General features: G+C 36.6%; 1 protein-coding gene across 1 annotated transcript; it reads right to left on the reverse strand.

The window, feature by feature from the left end:
* Positions 1–1087: 1087 nt before the first annotated feature.
* On the reverse strand, positions 1088–15168 carry LOC135081754 (uncharacterized). Its single transcript, XM_063976539.1, has 5 exons — positions 15005–15168; positions 10902–11077; positions 8892–8998; positions 6873–7066; positions 1088–1266 (listed from the first exon to the last, which is right to left on the reverse strand). Exons 1-5 carry the CDS (start codon positions 15051–15053, stop codon positions 1103–1105), a joined length of 690 nt encoding a protein of 229 aa, XP_063832609.1. The 5' UTR covers positions 15054–15168; the 3' UTR covers positions 1088–1102.
* Between the last annotated feature and the right edge of the window lie 5011 nt (positions 15169–20179).

The raw sequence follows: 20179 nt of genomic DNA on the forward strand, positions 1-20179 counted from the left end.
GAATCTATCGAGCTTCAAAAATTAATCGCCAGTGCGAAAGCAGCAGCAAGATTCTACAATAATGCTCAAGTAGAACAATATTTATTGTATTGTCCATGGTTATTGGAGCGTAGAGATGGAACGAAATGTATTGTAGGCTGCTATCTACGAGGTGTCTTGGAACAATGACAGTAACAATAATACCATTATCAGAAAGGCTCTCCTTTTATGTTCACTTTGTAAAAGTAAATATGGAAGCAAGTTTTCTGGGGCGTAATATTCATTCATACGCGACTAACAGCCCGTCGCCGTTCCTTGTGGTTTTATAGTTTTCATATTGTTTTAAACGTAAGTAGAGTAGATTAATAAGTACTATGTTGGCTATGGATAAATAGTATGTGGCATGACAGTGAAATACGTGTACGAAAGATTTAATTTCCCGAATCTATCGCTATAAATCATTATAATCAGGTCATTTCGTCTCTACTCTGATCCTCTTTAATTTACCAGAACCAATTGGAGGTTTTACCTACTCGGCCCCCGCTGGCCAGACAGGATGTTCACACAATGTCTCTAAGTCGCATTTTATGACATCCATGGGAAGAGTGAACATAGTTCTACAGGGTGTTTGGTAAATGGGTATATGAGCCGACACTAGCCCATGTTAACATGGGCATATAAATGGTATGGAGAAGTCAGAAAATTGATATCTTAAATTTAATTATTTTAATTTTCATACAAATCGGATTTTATAAAATTTATTTTGTATGAAAATTAAAGAAAATTAAATGATGATATAAATTTTCTGACTTCACCATACCATTTATATGCCCATGTTAACATCGGCTAGTGTCGGCTCATATACCCATTTACCTTACACCCTGTATACGAGTATAAGGTACTCTACCTGAACTTCAATGGTTGTAAAATATCAGGACCCTCAGGTAATCCCCTGAATAACTCTGGCATTCTACCTAATATACTAATTGACATAGTTTTAACTCAGGCATTCTACTTAATTGAGTTTCTTCCGCCACTTCTTCTCAGCACCAGCCCATAATAATATGTTGTCCCGAAGTGGTGGTAGGGCATTTGGGACGTGTATAAGTGCCCTAGAAAGAGCCTATGTACTGAATAAAATATTTGAATTTGAATAATAACAATGCATACTCACACTAGTCATGCGGTCGTAAGCCGTGTCGATGATCTCATCAACCCTCGGTCCGCTGAGCCCGATCACGGAGCGGTAGAACGCAGCGAGCGCCGGCTTCGTTATCGCGCCCGTGCCTGCAACATGCACGAATTATAGGGATTCCCGCCCAGCTTAGCCAAGCGGGGAAGTTCCACTGATGCGTAGTTAGTGCATAGCTGTGTAGCTTAACTAGTACTGATATCTTAATAAAGTTTATCTTAAGAAAGTGCCCTAAGTGCCCGAGCAACTGCACTCAGGAGGATTTAATGAATGCTGTTGACAACGCCACTCTTGTAGCGGAGTTTTGGTCTGACACTGTGTAGGTTTGTTGTCGACACGATAAGAAGAAGAATAAAGTTTAAAATATGGTGTCAAAAACGCCAACACCACAGCCACTACCGGTACGCGCATCCTTGCGCGCCGCGATAAACGTTTATCGCTATATTTTATCGATTTTACGCGATAAGCCCATACATTTGTCGATTAAATTATCGATAAGATTTTATCGCAGCGCGCATCCTAGGCCTGCTGGTAAAGGATTAAACCGATTCTCGAAGCGTAGCGAACCGGCGAAGTTCCGCCGATTCGTAGCGCGTAGCTGTGTAGCGCATAGCCGTGACAATTTCGTAGTCCGTAGCTCCGTAGTTATTTCGTAGCTTAGAAGGAATGATTATTATTTAAGTTTGTGAACTAAGTTTTCTGTTAACAGTGAAAGTTTTTTGGTAAAATCTGCCGTTACATAACCAAATATATGAAGCAACTAACAACAACATGAGACTGTAATTTTTTTGACATAACAGAAGTTCGCTGAAATAGCCTTTCTATAGAAAGAAAATTCTTAACGTTATTTTAATTATATTTGCTATCAAATCAAGTAAGGAATGAGACGACTTGGCACACAACAGTTTTCAAAGTTATCAACTCCGCAAATATGTTTCATTTCTTATAGGCCAGGGTGAGCCTAAAATAGAAACGGCAAGTTCTTTCCTCGTCCCGCGGGGCGACCCAAGTTTGTTTACTGCGGTGCATTGGTATTTATTTAAACTTATTACATTTCTAAGAGAGGCAAAAAGAGAGAAGCTAGACCTACCTGCGTATTTCATTTCTGAATAAAGTTAATAGGTAACTGGTCATAATAATGGTAAGATTCAATTCCTGCCTTAGGCAGTTCGAGTTTTTCAAGTTATTTATAATTTTCAAATTAGTTTGGGATGCAACTCTTAACGCTAAAAATTAAATAACTATGCCTATGGTAAGATCTATTGTAGTCTCATGAACACATATAACGATAAAAAATGTTGGGGTTCTTTCTGGTGAAATACGTAAGTTACTTCTATTTAGCTATATGACATTGGGTAAATTAACAAACTAGAGAGTAAAGAGAGTTTAATTAAACTTTAAAGTAAAATGCATGCAAATAATTTACAGCTTTATTCTAAAACTGCCCACTATACTTTGGGAGGCAACCGGCTCTAAAATATTCCAAGCGGTTTTTATTTTCGAATTGAGCCTGTAATGTTGCAATTTCAACACAAAGAGCGGTGAAGGAAACGTAACAACGAGCTGGTGGAGGAAGACCCGGCGGGGTGTGTATTCAGGCATCGCTCTATATCGATAGTAATCGATACAAAGGCGAACGTCTGCATAAATGGAAATGGCTAGAAATCGCTTATTCATGGTGCAACTACTCGTATTGGTTTGTTTAAGAATCAGCATTTTTTGTTGGGACAGAATAATTATATTGAGGAAATGTTTTATAAATTCAGTCAGTCGGGTATACGAGTACTTAACTTTCAAATTACAGCATTTTCTCTTTAATTGTAAAGCGTCGATTGCTTTTATTGTGTGTTATATTTTTATGTTCTTGAATTTCTTGATGACTTTCGCTTCAAACTTTAAACAATAAAATCAAGCAGATATTTATGCAAATTCGCAACACTTCTTCGAGTTGGCTCTCAACTAGATCGTAAATTCTCCGCAAACGGTTTGCGGGAAAAATATAAAGAAAACGCACAACTCACAATGTATTTTACTGTAGCTATTCGAGCTTATTCTTGATAAAGTAGGTAATTTCTTTAGGTTCACAGTCGGTAAGAGCAAAAAAGTCGGTAGACGATTTCGCATGCTAAAACAATGACGTTGCTCTGAATTCGTGAGATATTGCGAGCGCTTCGATCATAAAACACCAGCTTAAGTCTTGGCTGCAAATATTTAGTCAAGAGCCAACTGTCTGTTGGAGAATTACCAAAAAACATAACCCAATAATCCTCTTTGTTTTAAACTCTGCCATGTTTTTGTAAGTTTAATTCTTTGGGTTAAAGCTGAGTTGTGTATTTAATGTTGGGATAGAAAATGAACCAATTAGATGAAAATGTATCTAAATGCTTCAAGAATGTTAGTAAGTAAAAATAATCAATAAGCAAGAAGTGTGTGATGTTGTATTTTAAGTTTCTTGTCTTTTAAGCGATATTCTTACAAACTTGTTAAAAGTTTGAAAAAAATATCGTTTCATAAAAAATACTCCAGTAAATCTGGGGAGATTTTCTCCTTACGGTTTAATCAGTATCGATGATCTGGGCTTGGCTATGAGCCTATGAGCTTGAAGCTTGAACGACTCGTGTAAGTAAAATGTCAATCAAGCCAAAGACTAAGATACAGAAGGTTTCGTATAACATGAACAGATATTTATTGTATGTTTTTTTTATTGCTCACAGCTTTTAATTACTTTGGTAGCTATATGATGGTGATTTTTGCTCGTTTTGTAAAATGCACATTTTGCGTAGGTAGGTAAATGGAATTTTAAGTCGAGTACTCATTTTGCGAAGTGCACATTCTGTGCCAGACCCCTTAAGAAGTCACCTCAAATTGGTCAAAAATATTTTAACGATCTAATATTTTTTCCCAAGCTCACACACAAAAATAAAATCTGAAATTCCATACGAGCAATTTATACAGCATTAGGATAATGTAACAGTGCATTATGCACAATTTTGCGGGTTTGGTGCAAAGCGCCAGTATAACTTTCGTAGTCAAACCACAATGTTGCGGTTAAATTGATATTGGCTCGGTTTATGTTAATTGCTGTATGTAATTACACAATGTTTACATACAATTTTGCTAAACGTTACATTTTCAACGTTACAAAATTACTACTTAGTGAAAATTTGATTTTGACACGAGTATGCACTATAATACCTATACGCAATTTCCTCGTGAATAACATGTCTCATTATTTATTTCAAAATGCCTTACTTACATGATGGATCGGGATAATATTTCATGCCAACATCAAGTCCTCATTTCAACTCCATTGTCATTCATCAATGAATGTATAACGAAGTCATTAATTAATCAATAATTTAACTTGTAAATATATTAATTTACTGAATAATCAATCCAATCATAACGTATTCAGATTAATCCAACCTCTCAATCTGAGTGATAGCCTGTTATTGACTATTTAGATAATGCGATTGGATATAAACTATCATGCTATGTAAGCTTAATACCTACTATTTGAAATGTGTCATTTGATAATAATGAATTCTTAGCTTATCGATTACTTAGTACCTACTTAATTAAGTAGTAGCATGCGCGACCGACAACCACACCCGCGGCAGGGGAAGACCGCCTAAACGATGGACAGACGATATCCGGCAGCAGGCTGGAGCGAACTGGATGCGTGTGGCCAGGGACAGAAATCGGTGGAGGGTTGAAGAGGAGGCCTATGTTCGAAGGCGAACCCAAAGGCTGACATAGATAGATAGATAGATGCGCAACCGACACGTGACACGATATAATCTTACCGTGTGTAGGTTGAAAACTACCCATTTTAAGTGTATCTTCTGCAAGCTTTTTATCTATGCGCCAGGCCTCCCGTGTACGCACTTTGTCAAATTAATCCGGCCTCTCAACCTGGGTGAATCGACGGCTGTCGCCTGTCGCGCTTTAAAACCTGATAAGTTTTCGATGGCTCCCGAACGGTTGAATGTTGGCTTAATTTACCGCTCGCGTTGGGAATCTGTATGCCAATCTCGCATATTGGAAATCTTGCCTATCTTATTTAAAAGCTCTTTAAAAGTCTTGGATCGTGCATCTAGAAGTGTATGTTAAGGTAATGAGTTGCTCAATAGTTTTATAACATTCATCCATTATACTAATGTCAAGTAGGTATCTAGGATAGACCACTGTTCCTTTTTACAGTTAGGTACTTAGGTAAGCTAAAAGCCAGCCTTGCGTCTTTGTTTTTGTCCATTAACTACTTAAGTAATACTTAGGTAATTACCTACATTAAGTAAATGAATGTGTAACAGTATACTTAGAGCTATAATTAAGTGAAATGCGTTTTTGAATCAATTCCTACAGTTATTCATAAAATAATTCGAGCTATTCAAATCTTTGCTCTCTATTAGGCTTGAGTTTTGTCATTGTCATTTTTGTCTATACTTTTAACCACTTGTAACACAATATCGTGAAGGTTTAAAATGATGTAATTTAAAACGTTTTCCCATTTAAAATTAGGTATCTAGCTCAAAACCTTTCTCTTTATTCCTATTCCAACGAAGGTCCAACAGACCCAAGTCTCCGGCGACACTTGTGACGTCACTCAGCGGAAAACTGAGCGTTCAACGAACACGGTTTTGTACTAAACCTACATTGCTTCTGACACGGACGTGAATAGGGTTCTAATGTACAATTGATTTTTAGATCTAGGGCTTGTGGGACCCGGAGATGATGGAGATAGGACCAATTTAATTAAATTAAATTATGAAGATATAGAGTACCTACACTTTTCTGGGGTAATTTATTTATTTATTTAAACTTTAATGCCAAAATAAATTTGTACATATAATAACTAATCTAATAACTCAGCTCGTATTGGGCCTACCTACGTTAAAACCAAAAATTAGGTGCGTGCTGTCTCAGTATAATATAACACTTCTTATTGCATAAATTAATGGAATAATTAGGTTAATTACCATTTTAATTATTCCGTTTTGAAAACATAATCCGCTTTGTGTTCCAATTTCTGTCAACTTTTACATGAATTTCGTCATGAAGCGAGAGTAATACGATATGATTATTTTAGTGACCTGTTTTTCACTTTTGTCTTAATATCTACCTATGTATTAAGTAGTTAGTGACCTAATAACGACGTAAAAAAAGATAATTTTCAGTAAGCACGATTACTTAATACTAAAATAGACTCGTTGGGAATATTTCTGCCAATTATAGGCTAAAATTAGAAATATTCGAAATAAGTTGTCGGGCCAGGAAATTAATTCTTGTTTAGAGATCAAGCGGGAGCAATTTGCGAAATCAGCGAGAAACGGTGTTAATTACAAGAGGCCCTGATGAGGTGCAACGCTCGGCAATCAATTTCGTTCCAGCCTGAATATTCTCAATTTTCTACTAATACTTTTTCAGTAGAAACTAGGATATTAACTATTAAAATGTTGATTAATTTTTATAATCTCATGGATAACCAACTTGTGATGAACCCAACGATGGTATATTATGCCTTTTTTCCATATAAAGAAAATTTGACCACTTAGTGTACCTAATGACTTTCCATGTCGTGATATCATTTTTGATTTCGTATCGTAACCTACGTTAGGATGTATAGTTAATGCGGGGATTCGTCAGTGGAGAATGCCAATCGATATAATATGGCGGAACTTAAAAAATCTCAGTAACTCACCATCTCTGTCAACAACGTGAAATAAAATCTTGCAAAGATACTGCAGGTACAAAGGCAGGTCTGTGAAGCGTTTGGCTTCGCTCAGGTATAGCGCCCATCTTGCCAGCCAGCCCTCAAGCGTCGTTCTCCCAGGGATGTTGATCCCGCTCGCTTCGGGGCCACACACGCGCCGGTAGTAGGGTAATTCCGCCCACCTGCAGTCAAGTAATACAATTAATCTTGTCTATAAAAACAGATGAAGTATGTGATTAGATATTGAAAGCAGATTATCTTGATCGATCATCGATGGTGAGTTATTTACACAAATCAGTAATGTCCAAGTGTTCTGATAATAATGTCATGTCCAGGTGTTGATAAAAATGTCTTTTACCAAAATGACACGACAAGAGATAGATGAATTAAAATTGATAATGAAGCTATTTTTGGTATACAAATGTAAGTGGAATGTGGTATGTTATGCCAATATTTTGTCCCAAAGTGTAGGCAGGGCAAATTATAATTTGGGACGTTTACAAGTGCCTTTGAAGGGGTCTAAGTAGGTACGGAATAAATGGTTTATAATAATGTTATCTATTTCATGTTAAATAGTAATATTTAATCATTTCCGTGTCTTCGTATCTTTTCAAGCCTTTCCCCCATAGACCTTTACGCCAAACACACATCGATAGAAAATAACAAAGTGCCACTTGACCGCTCTTATCTTGGCGATTTTCATAAAGCGCATGAAAATTATGGCTCTCGCAGAATGTAATAACCGCCGAAGCGAACCCATATTTCTGGCCACTTCATGGAAAGCCGTGATTTTTCTTGACTACTTTTTTGACATTTTAATAGTAGGAATAATATTAGTTACCTCTACAGGGTGTTACGTAAAATATGGGTATATGAGCCGACACTAGCCCATGTTAACATGGGCATATAAATGGTATGGTGAAGTCAGAAAATTGATATCTTCATTTCTATTATTTTAATTTTCATACAAACCGGATTTTATAAAATTTATTTAGTATGAAAATTAAAAAAAAAATGATGATATCAAATTTCTGACTTCACCATACCATTTATATGCCCATGTTAACATGAGCTAGTGTCGGCTCATATACCCATTTACCTAACACCCTGTATATGCCGAAAAACAATATTTTATAGGTATCACCTAGTTTTAAGAAGAACAAGACGTGGACGCTCATTTATGAATCAAAATGTTATAGAATGCACCAAATGCTTTAAATGATAAAATATAAATATACGACGTTTATAGTTATTGCTTTTTAATTTAATGGTGGCCATACACGTTAGGGTTTGCATGATGGTTTTGACCGTACATGCTTAACCGACATGCAAACCCTAGCGTGTATGTTATAAAACTGTACAGTTATTGGTGCGTGTACATGCAACCTAACGAATATCAAAAAATATATTTTTGCCGCTCGGTTATGTTTACGCACATGCATAACCGAGCGTGTGTGCGCCCGCTCATGCTTGCATGCACAGTTTTCTCTCAGTCTCCTATAGTCTGTGGCAGTGAAAGGTGGTGAATATTTAAGACACTCATGTGTTCTCCCTGTTGCAAGAAATCTTAATGTTACTGCTAGGTTTGGGCTGTGCGTTGATAGATCACTATTGTCAGTCAGTCAGTCACCTTTGAGGTAAATAAATTTAGATTGTACATGCAAACCCTAACGTGTATGTGCTATAGATAACTCGGTTATACCTGTCGGTTAAGCATGTACGGTCGTAACCATCATGCAAACCCTAACGTGTATGGCCACCATAAGGCGATATTATAATTTTAAGAAGAAGGATCTAAAAGTATTTTATAAAAAAAACTAAAATTCTACACTCATTCTTAACAAAATAAAACGGCGCATTTAAATCTTGAAGAACTAATTACCTCCCTTTTAGCATCTGTCAGGCTACCATCTCGCTAAACGGCGTTACTCCTGAATAAAATGACTCTTAATCCCCGAGAATAATGGTTATTAATTGTCTTTTTCCATTACGGTCTGCATTACTCACTTGGCGGGCAGCGGATTTATGAAGTACTCTATGAACTCCTGCTTGACCTCGAGGAGGATGTGGAACTCGGACGAGTTGGGCGACCAATCCGCGAAGTGGGACAGCCTCTGTGGACAAAGATGGGTTTATATTATACTGCTAAACAATATATTACTAACTACCTATGTTGATGAAATTTTGAAACTTGAAAAAATCTTTTGCATCAAGATGGGTTTGGGCACCAGAACAGTCGCCTGACAAGCGAAAATTGGTTGAATTTCCTATAGAAGCAGATTGTTTTTTCAAGTTTTAAAATTAGCTTGAGATTAGTTTAGGATCTTAAATACCTACTTAAATCCTAAGGGCTTGTTCTCACGGAAAACTGATCTGATTGCCGTGGGATTGAATGATGAGTATCTATTTGCAGGTTTATACCAAATCGTATACCTAATACGACGTATAATTTGAAACTTAAACCTATACAAAAGTGTACAAACTCACGTCCGATTCATAATGTAGGTAAAATTGGCGTAGGAGCGTGTTGCGTTTTAAATTATTCCCTTTCATTAGCGCCGTGTTAGTTACCGCTTTTAGCGCCGGCTTAGTTTCATAATTGGCGCCGTCCATTATTAACGGTGGTGACTTCACGCTGTAATTCTCTAACAGGATCCAGATTCTCTAAAGGAGCCAGGATCTCTAGGTCGTGGTTAAGTTATGCTGACTGTTCTGCTTACTAAAGTAGACTAAAAGGCTATAAATGTCTATTTACTAGTTGTATAGAATTAATTATTATTGACACTATTTATTTTCGACATTTAATTGAAATTCATTCTATTTGTATTATTAATTTATTTGGACATGATGTGTATTTCTTTCTTATTAATACTGCAATTGTTTATTATTAATAAGAAAATATATTGAAAATTTGACATGTAATGAACATTATGAAAAAAAAAATCTTATTCTTATTTTTATTCTTATTAAGCCGCCAGACGATAAATTATCTGTTTGAAAAACTAACTGAGACATTCTTCAAGATTTTTATAAAAAAGAAAAGATTTTGTGCGACGAAACGAAATTCACACGGCTATAGATGAAGACAAAAGCTGCTCTAGTTTTGAAATATTTTCGTTCTCTTCTACCTCACTCAAAGAAGAAACGTTTAAGATACGGGATAATCTACGTTTAAGATACGGCTTAAACAAACAAAATGAACGAGACAAATAATACTACTTTACATTTCTTTACTAAGCACACTTTGAAAGTACCCAAAAGAAATTGGAATGCAATTTCGACAAACGCTTCTTTCAATTGAAAAGCTTCAGTACTCTAAAGAATACAAAATGAGTACGTATGGTATTGGCCCTTATTTCCAATTCCAATTATTATTCCACTCCAGAGTTCAATGGGTACACTCCGCAACAGTTCGCTCAAGGACCACTTTATAAATACGGATACATTTTCCTACCAGCCAGGATTTTTTGTGAAAGAACTCTGCTTGTATTTTTTTTAATTCGATGATGATATTTGTGCTGCTAATTAAAAGATTCTTATTTTGAATTTTGAAATAAAAACAAATGAAGATCATAACCTAGGAAGGTCATTGACAGATTCCAGGTGATAAACAATTTTATTACCTACTGATTAAGTGAATATTACGTGAACTTTTTATCTCATTATTCAAAAAACAAAAGAGAATCACTTATCGGTCATAGCACGCATTTTCTTATTCGTAACTGCGTTTTAAGTCACAATAACAACATTTATTTTCAGCAACGTATTAAGATGATAAGTTATAAAAGTTGCACCAACGAGGTCTACATTGGACTCTCGACTAGGAGTTAAATCTTTAGGTAGGTCAGGAAAAGCGGGAAATAGTTCCGATCTTTTTCCAGTTAAAAAGTCTGGCCTGTTTTTCAGTCTTTTAAACTTAAATCTGTAATATTACAAGATACTAAACCTACTCGTAAAGTTCATATCAAAAAGTAAATATACTCTTCACGTAATATATCAGTGCTGATACCTTCATACCTCGAAGAACTGGTCGAAGTCCTCCTCACAAATGACGTCATCGCGGTCGTGATCCAGTAGCTCCGCGAAGAACAGCGTCAGCTTGTCCGTCTGCACCGAGCTGAGCTGGGCGAGCGGCTGCTCCTCCTCCAGGTCTAGGCATTCCAGGTCCTCGCTGCAGCGGTTCACCCATGTTGCTGCAAGAAATAAACATGGTAAAGCAATTGCTTCAAGTTTGATACAGGGTGATTTTGTAATCAGTATCCATTTTTTTTAAAAAAGCTCTATAGAACAATTTAACAATACAACTTTATAATAATTATTTTTAATCGTGGTATGTTTCGAGAAAAAAAATATTGAAAATATAATTCGCGGGTGCGGGCATATCTAGATTTTTAAAGGTTATTTATTTTCACGTACCTACCATTATGTCTATTAAGCTTTGCAGTTAACTGTGTGTACGTATTTTTCTATGAACGAAGCATAATTATCCACGTGTGCCAATTAGAAACCGCGCGCAGCGGATAAAAATAATTAAATATGAAAAAAAAATGTTTTCTTTACGTGAATCGATTAAGTTACTGATTCTGAGTCACGCCTAATGGGTACTGATTGCAAAGTCACCCTGTATTTGTTATGACGTTTTGATAACGGATAAACTTAATTAACCTGTATAAATGCAAATATAAATATTCGTAGGTACTTAATTGACCTGTATAATTGTAAATATTCGTACCTATCTGTATATTAAATAATAAACAATTGAGTCAGTGTCAGAGCCACGTTGATAAGTAAGACTCCCTGCAAACCACCGACTTTTAGTTGGTCGATAGTTGGACTCGATTCTATATATTTGTATGAAGAGTTGGCCGATACCAGGGTGCCCACTGTTACATGTCCATACTGATTAACAGCCCGACCCAACTATCGGCCAACTAAAAGTCTGTGGTCTGCGGCTAGACTAAACGCTGAAATGCTGACAACTGAATCTAGTTCAGTCAAAGGACGTCCAATACTGGTCAAATATCTCACTAAGGATTCTGCACCATGATGGTACCTGCCGTGGTAAGTTGCATCCTAAGGTGCCTAAAAGGTAGGGTGTGGTGGTGAGTGAGTCGCCTAAGCACTGTCTTGGAAATGACTAATGACAGAAGACTATAACTATTTGTTAAGTTTTTGCAATATGCACGGCGCACATTAAGATTATTTAAACATTTACTTAATTAAGGACCCAAAGACTTTAAAGGCCGAATTATTATAATATCTGGAACACTGTTATAAAACTCATAACTGTATTAGGTAATTAGTACCTATCACGTGCATTTACTTCCAGATAATTATTTCATAACTTCAGCTTATATTTCTTCGCTACTATCAGTTGCGCCAAGAAATGTCACTAAATTCCGGCGCGCGAGCCGAGCTATGACGTCACTTTAACAGCATTGCACAATCTTTATGAACATGCATTTCTTCTGAAATCTAGTTTTTACGTCTATTTTATTAGGTAACACGACCTGGCAGCCGAATTATTTAGTAATAGAGCGTCGACTTTAGAGCATTTCAGAATTTTGTTAAATATTCCTAGGCTTTTATTTTTAAATCAAAAAACTTTCATGAAAAATGTTCACTCGAAAATATAGCAGATAGCAAAACTGACAAAAAATTAAGACATATTTAACACTGAAACGACACATTTTTAAATGATTTCAGCTTGATTTGTTTATTCCCATAAATTTATTATAATCCATTTTCAGTTGGCGACGATATGCGAGCTAAATCTGAAGCGCGAGGCGATTTATGACACCATGTTATCTGCATTGCACAATCTTTTTATTCCATTGCATCGGTTTTCTTTGTTTTCTCTATATTTTTTCCAAGATTTTCTAAGTGAAAATTCTTCCAACCAAAATTCGTCTGTAGCTGTTTCGCTCCTATTTGGGTTGGCCATGACATGCCAACTAAATTCCAATGTGATCAGCAGAGTACCTATTGTGGTGTCGGTTTAAAGCACTTCTGTATCTACTACTGTAGAATCTTGCTTTAAAGTTCATTGGCATCAAATAAAAATAGGTACTGCTACAAATCCCTGAAGTATTGTATAGTTTGTGAATTTTTTTTTAGTCAATAAAGGTACGTAGGTAAAGCTTGGGATCCTTTTGTTTTATTTAGCAGGCTGATTCCTGCAGTGTAAATGTAAAGCTGAACAAACTTGGCACAGGAATAGGCAATTTAACTTTCATTTCGTATTTGTAGCTATTTCTCGAAGCACGTGCCTTGGGTCGGTCTTGGTAGACTTGGTACACAGTTTGGGAGGGCGCTTTGCATTCCCTCTTCGATTTCGAGTAAGTAATGGGAATAGCCCTGAATTAATTTTCAATTTACAAGCCTATACCGCGGTTCTACTCGTGTGGATTTGTGAAATGAATGGGAAGGCAAATGGTGTATAGGTACATTCAAGAATAACTTAGCTAGAATAGGGAATTTTTCGTAATCTGATAATAAACGACTGCTGGAATTTAATGCTACTTATAATTTTGATAAGCTAGTTTACATCAATGTTCGTGTTGATAAGAAATTAGATTAGAGATCTTTAAGGAATGAACCTAATGGTGTAATAAATAATCAAAGTATGTAATCAATCGGTTGATGACGTCTCGATTAGCATTATCTTTATCATGTTAGCAAAAATTCTTGTCATAAAAATTACTGATTAGATATAATAACAAAAGTCATAAACGTGACAAAAATTATGAATGACGGAAAATTTTTAGTATTCTGCTTCATAACGGACTGAAAACGTAGACGAAGTCGCGGGAAAAAGCTATTTTATAATAAATTGAAGCAAATCGTCTGTCGTGAACGTCATATTTGCTCCCTATTTTACGAAAATTTTTAAAAATAAAGTTAGGTAGTACTCCTAACTTTATCCTAATCAAAATAATCTAAAATTTTTTTAGCGTAGCCGTACCAAAAGATTAGAAGGTATTCAAAAGATTAGGCCGAGTTGCACCACTTTATTTTAACCATAACATTAACAATAACTGGTGTTTTTGTATGGAGTTTGACAGAATTTTGACGTTTGTTACAGTTGAAGTAAGATGGTGCCGTAGCCTAACCGTCGCGTTCACCGCTGTTTTAAAACCACTTCACAATATCTCTGCTAACTCGACTACAATATCATAAAAAGTCGTGATATGTAAATCTCAGGGGTCCCGGATAACACCGCACTGCGGGGTCCATTGTTCTGTAAGAGGCGACCGCGACCGTAGCATTGTTTTGTGAAGTTCGCAAGTTCAACCTGAATTTGGGAACTTTATGACAAAGATTCGGTAACATTTTGATGGCTTTAATAAGGTCGGGGAGTACGTGGTTGTCGACGGTCCTACTAAAGTGGTTTTCTTTTTATTGGACGTAACTAAAATCTGCCAGCGTACATTTTTGAATATGTCATTCAAAGTTATCGCTATCGCGTTTTACTTAATTAATTAAATAACTTTTAATTAATTAAATAGAGATTGGCTTATAAGTTATCGATAGTCGTCGTATATTTGTTACAGTTCTGCGAAAAGTATAATAAAATAGTCTTTCAGGAATGTTAAATCACAGAATTCACGTACCATCAGTTGAGATACAGGCCAAGAGCTTCCTCGTTGTGGATAAAAAAAAATCCTTAGGCCGGTCAGTTGCAACTGCTCGAGCGGTTCGTGTATGTGCTTCCATAGAACTCTGCACTTCTGCAGTTCACTGTGCAGTCGACTGCTTCAAGCGGTCCGTGTATTGCCGCTCAGTTAAAAGCCCACTTTTTTTTAAATTTAAATTCATTTAAAATTTAAATTAATTTATTTTGCAAGTAGGTAATCTCGATTGCTAGAAAGCTGTTTTATACGTCCTAGTATTAATTTAAACTGTATCTCAGCAAGGGACAACAAATGGGAAGAACCAGGCGTAGCCACTGTCAGAATTGAATATCGTCAGGAGGTAAAGACTTTTTATCAAAATACCTACTGAAAATGAGCACCATTTTTGTTCGTCACAACTAGAGTACTTATTCCACATTTTGTTCACCATATAGAGCTAGATATAAAATAATAAGTAATCGTTAAATGTAATAATTTAACACTTACTCGTACAAAACTTTTCTGTTTCGCCATTGTAAGATATCTTGATGGGCATTCTTGAAATCAAATCAAATCAAAATATATTTTTAAATCAAATCAAGAAGACAACTAGATCACTTGCACGTTATGAGTTTCTGCGAGCACTGGTGGTCTACAATTGCCGGTATATTCGCCTCGCCGGCGTTTATAGGCGTGGTTTGTTTGTATACCGTCGGTAACAAAAGTCATCGATTACACAATCTTATCTTCATTTTCAGGTGCAGCAGCTATCAAGGTATTTGGAGGATCAAATTTAAGTAAGTCGAATTAAATTTTCAGCCTTGCCCTTCTCAACTATGGACATAATAAGGCAGTGCCTGATAGACACATCAAGCATTTAAGCAGTAACAGATCATCACATAGATATGGTAGATAATTTCCAGAAACGAAGTAGGAAGCGCTGCGCTGGCTCAAATCAAAACCTAAACATTACTATTTATTTAGTCTTTGGATATCATATAGAAGAAAAAAAGAATGATAATGGTAAAAAGAGGGTTTGTTTGTCTCGGTTGACAATGTTTAGAAGCATCTTCAATATCAATAATTTTATAACTAAACGAACGTCGCCCAGCAAAAGACGATATTAATTCAATAATTCATTTTTTTCTATGTGTCAAATAAATTCTTTCTTTCTTTCTTCTTTCTTTCAATAATACCCGAATTCAGTTTTTCTTCTCGACTGTACCCATGACGTAGGTCCTAATTTACAAAGTCACCTCATGTCTCCAAAACAAGTGACGTATTGAGTTTATCTGGCAGAGCCAAACATTATCACTTCACACACCTACCTGTGCAAACAACGTGCGATATGTAATTTGCAATAATATTCTTGTATTGTGAGTGATTGTGAAATTAAGAGTGATCTGAAATTTTAAGGTTTTGGAGTTGCCAATTTTTAAACATCACTGTAATAGGGGTGACTAATTTAGTAACAATGTGCTATTTTTTCTTTAAATAATAATGTGTCGCATATTTTAAGGTTTTGGAGTTATCAATTTATTTAAACAAGGGTGACGAATTTTTTCCAAAAAAAATGTGTCGTATCTCTATGTTGCGCATCCTTGCCCTATGATTTTTTAAAATTTTAATAGACATTTTGTGTAATAAAAGTGGAACTTTTTAAACGGATAATGCAACTAGGTTCAGTTATGTGGTACAGAAGAATTTAGGTATAACTCCAAGGTCGTGCTGACAGTTCAATATCTATGTAATTAAAGAAAAGCTTACTGAGTGACTGTAACGAAAAAACTGCCTACGAAAAAATGAACTTCGAAAACTTGAGCCTTCATCTGCTGATTAATATATGGAGGGCTGGTTACGTGGCAGAAAACCTACTAGGAATGCTGTGTTAATACTGATGATGTCAACTCATTAAGCAAGCAAGCAAAAGGCGTGGCTATGGAATACCCTTACCAATGAAAGTTACACGGCTGAATACGGCCTATGTGACGTCAGGTAATGAAATTTATGTGTTAATTTAGCTCTAAAGCTAGTAAGATTTTCAGTTTCAGTAATGTGATGGTTTAATTGATCCAAATACCAGTCGTTCAATGTGCATTATAATCGTTCTAGAGACTACTTGAAAGAGTCTTCAACCCGCACTAGTTTTGAGGAGTTCATCAGAAACAAGTTAAAGTGAAATGAAAATACAGCACTTGTCTAAACTTTCTGCAATAGAGGCAGCAGCTGCAGTTTTTAATTACGTAAGTCTTGCTCCAGGGATGTGATGGATATGAAGTTTCGGTTATGGATACGGTTACGGATATTACAATAATATTATACCGGTTTCGGTTACGGTTACGGATATTTGAATTTAAAAATGTTAAATTCAAATATCAAGATATCCACAATATTTCACATTGCCACTTTATGTAAGTACTATGACGGCATCTATGATTAAGGTAAAGCAGGGGCGGATATCAGATGGTGCCAGGGAATGCCAGATAAGTAACAAATATTAAAAAATATTAAGATTTAGACTCCGCCTATATCCGAAACTGAAATCGGTTTCGGTTACGGTTACAGATATTTTTTTATTTCGGATATCCGATAGTTTCGGTTACGGTTACAGTTATCCATAACATCCCTGTCTCGCTCTACACTGTAGTCTAGGAATATAGGAATTAATGAAAAAAGTTAGCAGTCTTTGATACAGTGATAACCTATCAAAAAGTCAAAATACAAGTCTGATAAATCATTGTGAAATCAATAATCCTGAAGTTGATTGTCAGTTCATAAAGCAAAACGTGACTCCCATATAACCAATTAGATAGTCGATATACACTCTATCGGAATTCCCCACTAAACTCCGATAGTCAATAATCACGACCCCGATACGATAATTAAGACACGATCGATATACTTATCAACCGAAATATCCACGTGTGGTCCCCATCGGCTGAGTTGTGGCTGGCCGATAATTGCCTGCTTTATTGAATGACACTTCTATGATAGTTTTGAGGGAGAAATAAGTAGGTAGGTAAGTTTTCCAGAAATGTGTTTACTTTCCTAGTTACTTATTTTTCCCTAACTGGCATAGTTAAATATATATTTTTGTATAATTTTGCTCTTAGGATGCTAGAGTCGCATTTAAAAAAAAATTGCAAACTAAACTGGGTAAAGGTGACTTAGTGATCTGTGCTATGATTTTCGTTCAATCTTAGGGCTAACTAGAAATTGGAGATTAGTGATAATATTAAAGGTATGTTGTAGTGGTGCCTAATTTATAACCAATGACGTCTAATATCATTTCGATAAATATTTTGTTTTTTTATATCTTTGAAACTAGATAGGTACCTACCTTTTATCTCATGTTAAGACAATTGATAATTATTTTTAATTGTATATTGCTTAGTTGATTTAGGGTGTACTCAACAGTATTTAATCTTATCTCGCAATTTCCCCACCATATATTTTAAGTGACAGCTCAGTATCTTATCTCAGAGATTATTTTTATACGATTTGAAGGTCACCTTGAAAAGATACATTTAATTAAATTACTAGTGCTTGCCCAGCGGTTTTAGTTTGGGCGGGGCACATAGCTCGTAGAGACGATGGCTGTTGGGGCAGAAAAGTTCTTGAGTGGCGACCACGGGCTGGAAGACGTAGCGTGGGCAGGCCTCCTACTAGGTGGACCGACGATCTGTTAAAGGTCGCGGGAAGAGCCTGGATGCGGGCAGCGCAGGACCGTGCATTGTGGAAAACCTTGGAGGAGGCCTTTGTCCAGCAGTGGACGTCATTTGGCTGAAACGAACGAACGAACGAACGAATTGACGACGTATGGTTAACAGCATATAAGATAAATAAAAGAAAAGAAGCAATAAAGGGTCTTGTACAAAATATTGTAAATACATATTATAATAATACATGTTGTCCCATAAAGACCACGCTTGATTTATGGCGTATGCAGATCGAAAGATAAAGAAGATACTTAGGTAGGTCACCACAAACATTCACCGTAACCACTCCACCAAAAGCTATAAAATATTCTCAACGTTTCTCGTATAGTTTACTAACATGCATTCCGTATAGTCCATTTAATTAACTGTATCAGTCATACGAAAGCTTTCAAGATACACCTTTTCAGAATCAAAAGGAACGGGAATGTTTTGGTTTCAAAGCCTTTGCTTTATTATGGACTGGTTTTTACGAGCCCGTAACTCAGGTTCGGACAGGGGATTTCAATGAGCGCTCTCTATGGTCGGAGAATACCCGCTTGATGTATTTCCCTAGTGTTTTCTCTATGAGCGCGCAAAGAATTCAACTGGATAATACGATAGTGTTGAAAGAGAAACTTTATCTCTGGTAATATTATGTTTCATGCAATCTATTTTTTTTTCTCGATGAAATTGAACAAAGAATACGTGTACAGTATCGGAAGGTCAAACAGAAACAGACTGTATTCTAATAATTACACTAACATCTGTCTTCTGGATTCAAAACAACCAAAGCTAGCATCACGAGTATCTATAGTTGCTAAGTCAGGTAGCAAACATACATATAATTTGATTTTACACTTGGTATTCGCAGACAAACTCACTCGTGTCCCAATAATGATTTGCTTTAGTTAATAACTGCGGTGAACTGAATATATAGCAGCCGTATCAAAGGGTTCCTAATTGTATTTCCCAATATCGTTACACGCAGCATTTCGTAATACACGTTCATATCCCAGTACCTACCTACTCAATATCTACTAACCCCGTTGGATTTAGGATTTGTCACACTGCATGCGTTATTGCGTTCTGCGGTCAGGTCAAAATGAACGCAGCTTGCATCATGTATGAGCAGCACCATTGACGGTCTCTATACATTTATTGAGGTAGTTCAGGGCCAGGTTGAAGGCAAGAGAGCACGCGGTCGATCGCCAACCCGCTGGATAGACGCCATCACAAAGGCCACTGAGTCCAGTGTACTCGCGACGCCTCTAACCGTCAGAAATGGAAGCACATCGCCAGGAGAGCTACCCTCGGAGATGACATTACCCCACCAAGTACCTCGTCAGCGCAAACACGACCACTCTGACAAGAGTGAGTGCCCGACTAAGAAGAGAGATACATTTTATATTGATGTGATCTTATGGTCTGTGATATGATGTGATAGCATGGTCAGCATGCTGGCACGAGCAAAGAACGCCAACTGCACCGCTGACAGATTGCCTAGTCACGACCATTGTCAGATTGTCTTGACCGGACCGCTGACCCATTGACCTGTGTGACAATGACATGATGCGGGTGTTCACTTTGACTTGACCACAGACCGCAGAACGCATTCAGTGTGACATATCCTTTATACTCACAATCGTAACCTCCGTAAATTAACCTTTTGGCGACCTGTTTCGAAAACAAAGGTCGCTATTAACAATCCAAGAGAAAGGAGTTCTCTATTAATATTTCATGAACGGAACTCAGTCGAATCAACGTTTCGATTCCGATATTCTTTTCTCACGCCCGAGGCAGGGTTGGCAGATTTGGGTGAACGCCTAAATAAATAAGAAAAGGATGTCCACTGCTGGACAAAGGCTTTCCCCAAGGATTTCCATAACGACCGGACCTGCGCTGCTCGCATCCAGGTGCTTCCGACCTTCAATTATAATAAATACTAACCCTATAATTGTAATTTGAATGGAAAAATAAAACTACG

This window comes from Ostrinia nubilalis, chromosome 20 (genome assembly GCF_963855985.1).
Source record: "Ostrinia nubilalis chromosome 20, ilOstNubi1.1, whole genome shotgun sequence".
NCBI lineage: Eukaryota > Metazoa > Arthropoda > Insecta > Lepidoptera > Crambidae > Ostrinia > Ostrinia nubilalis.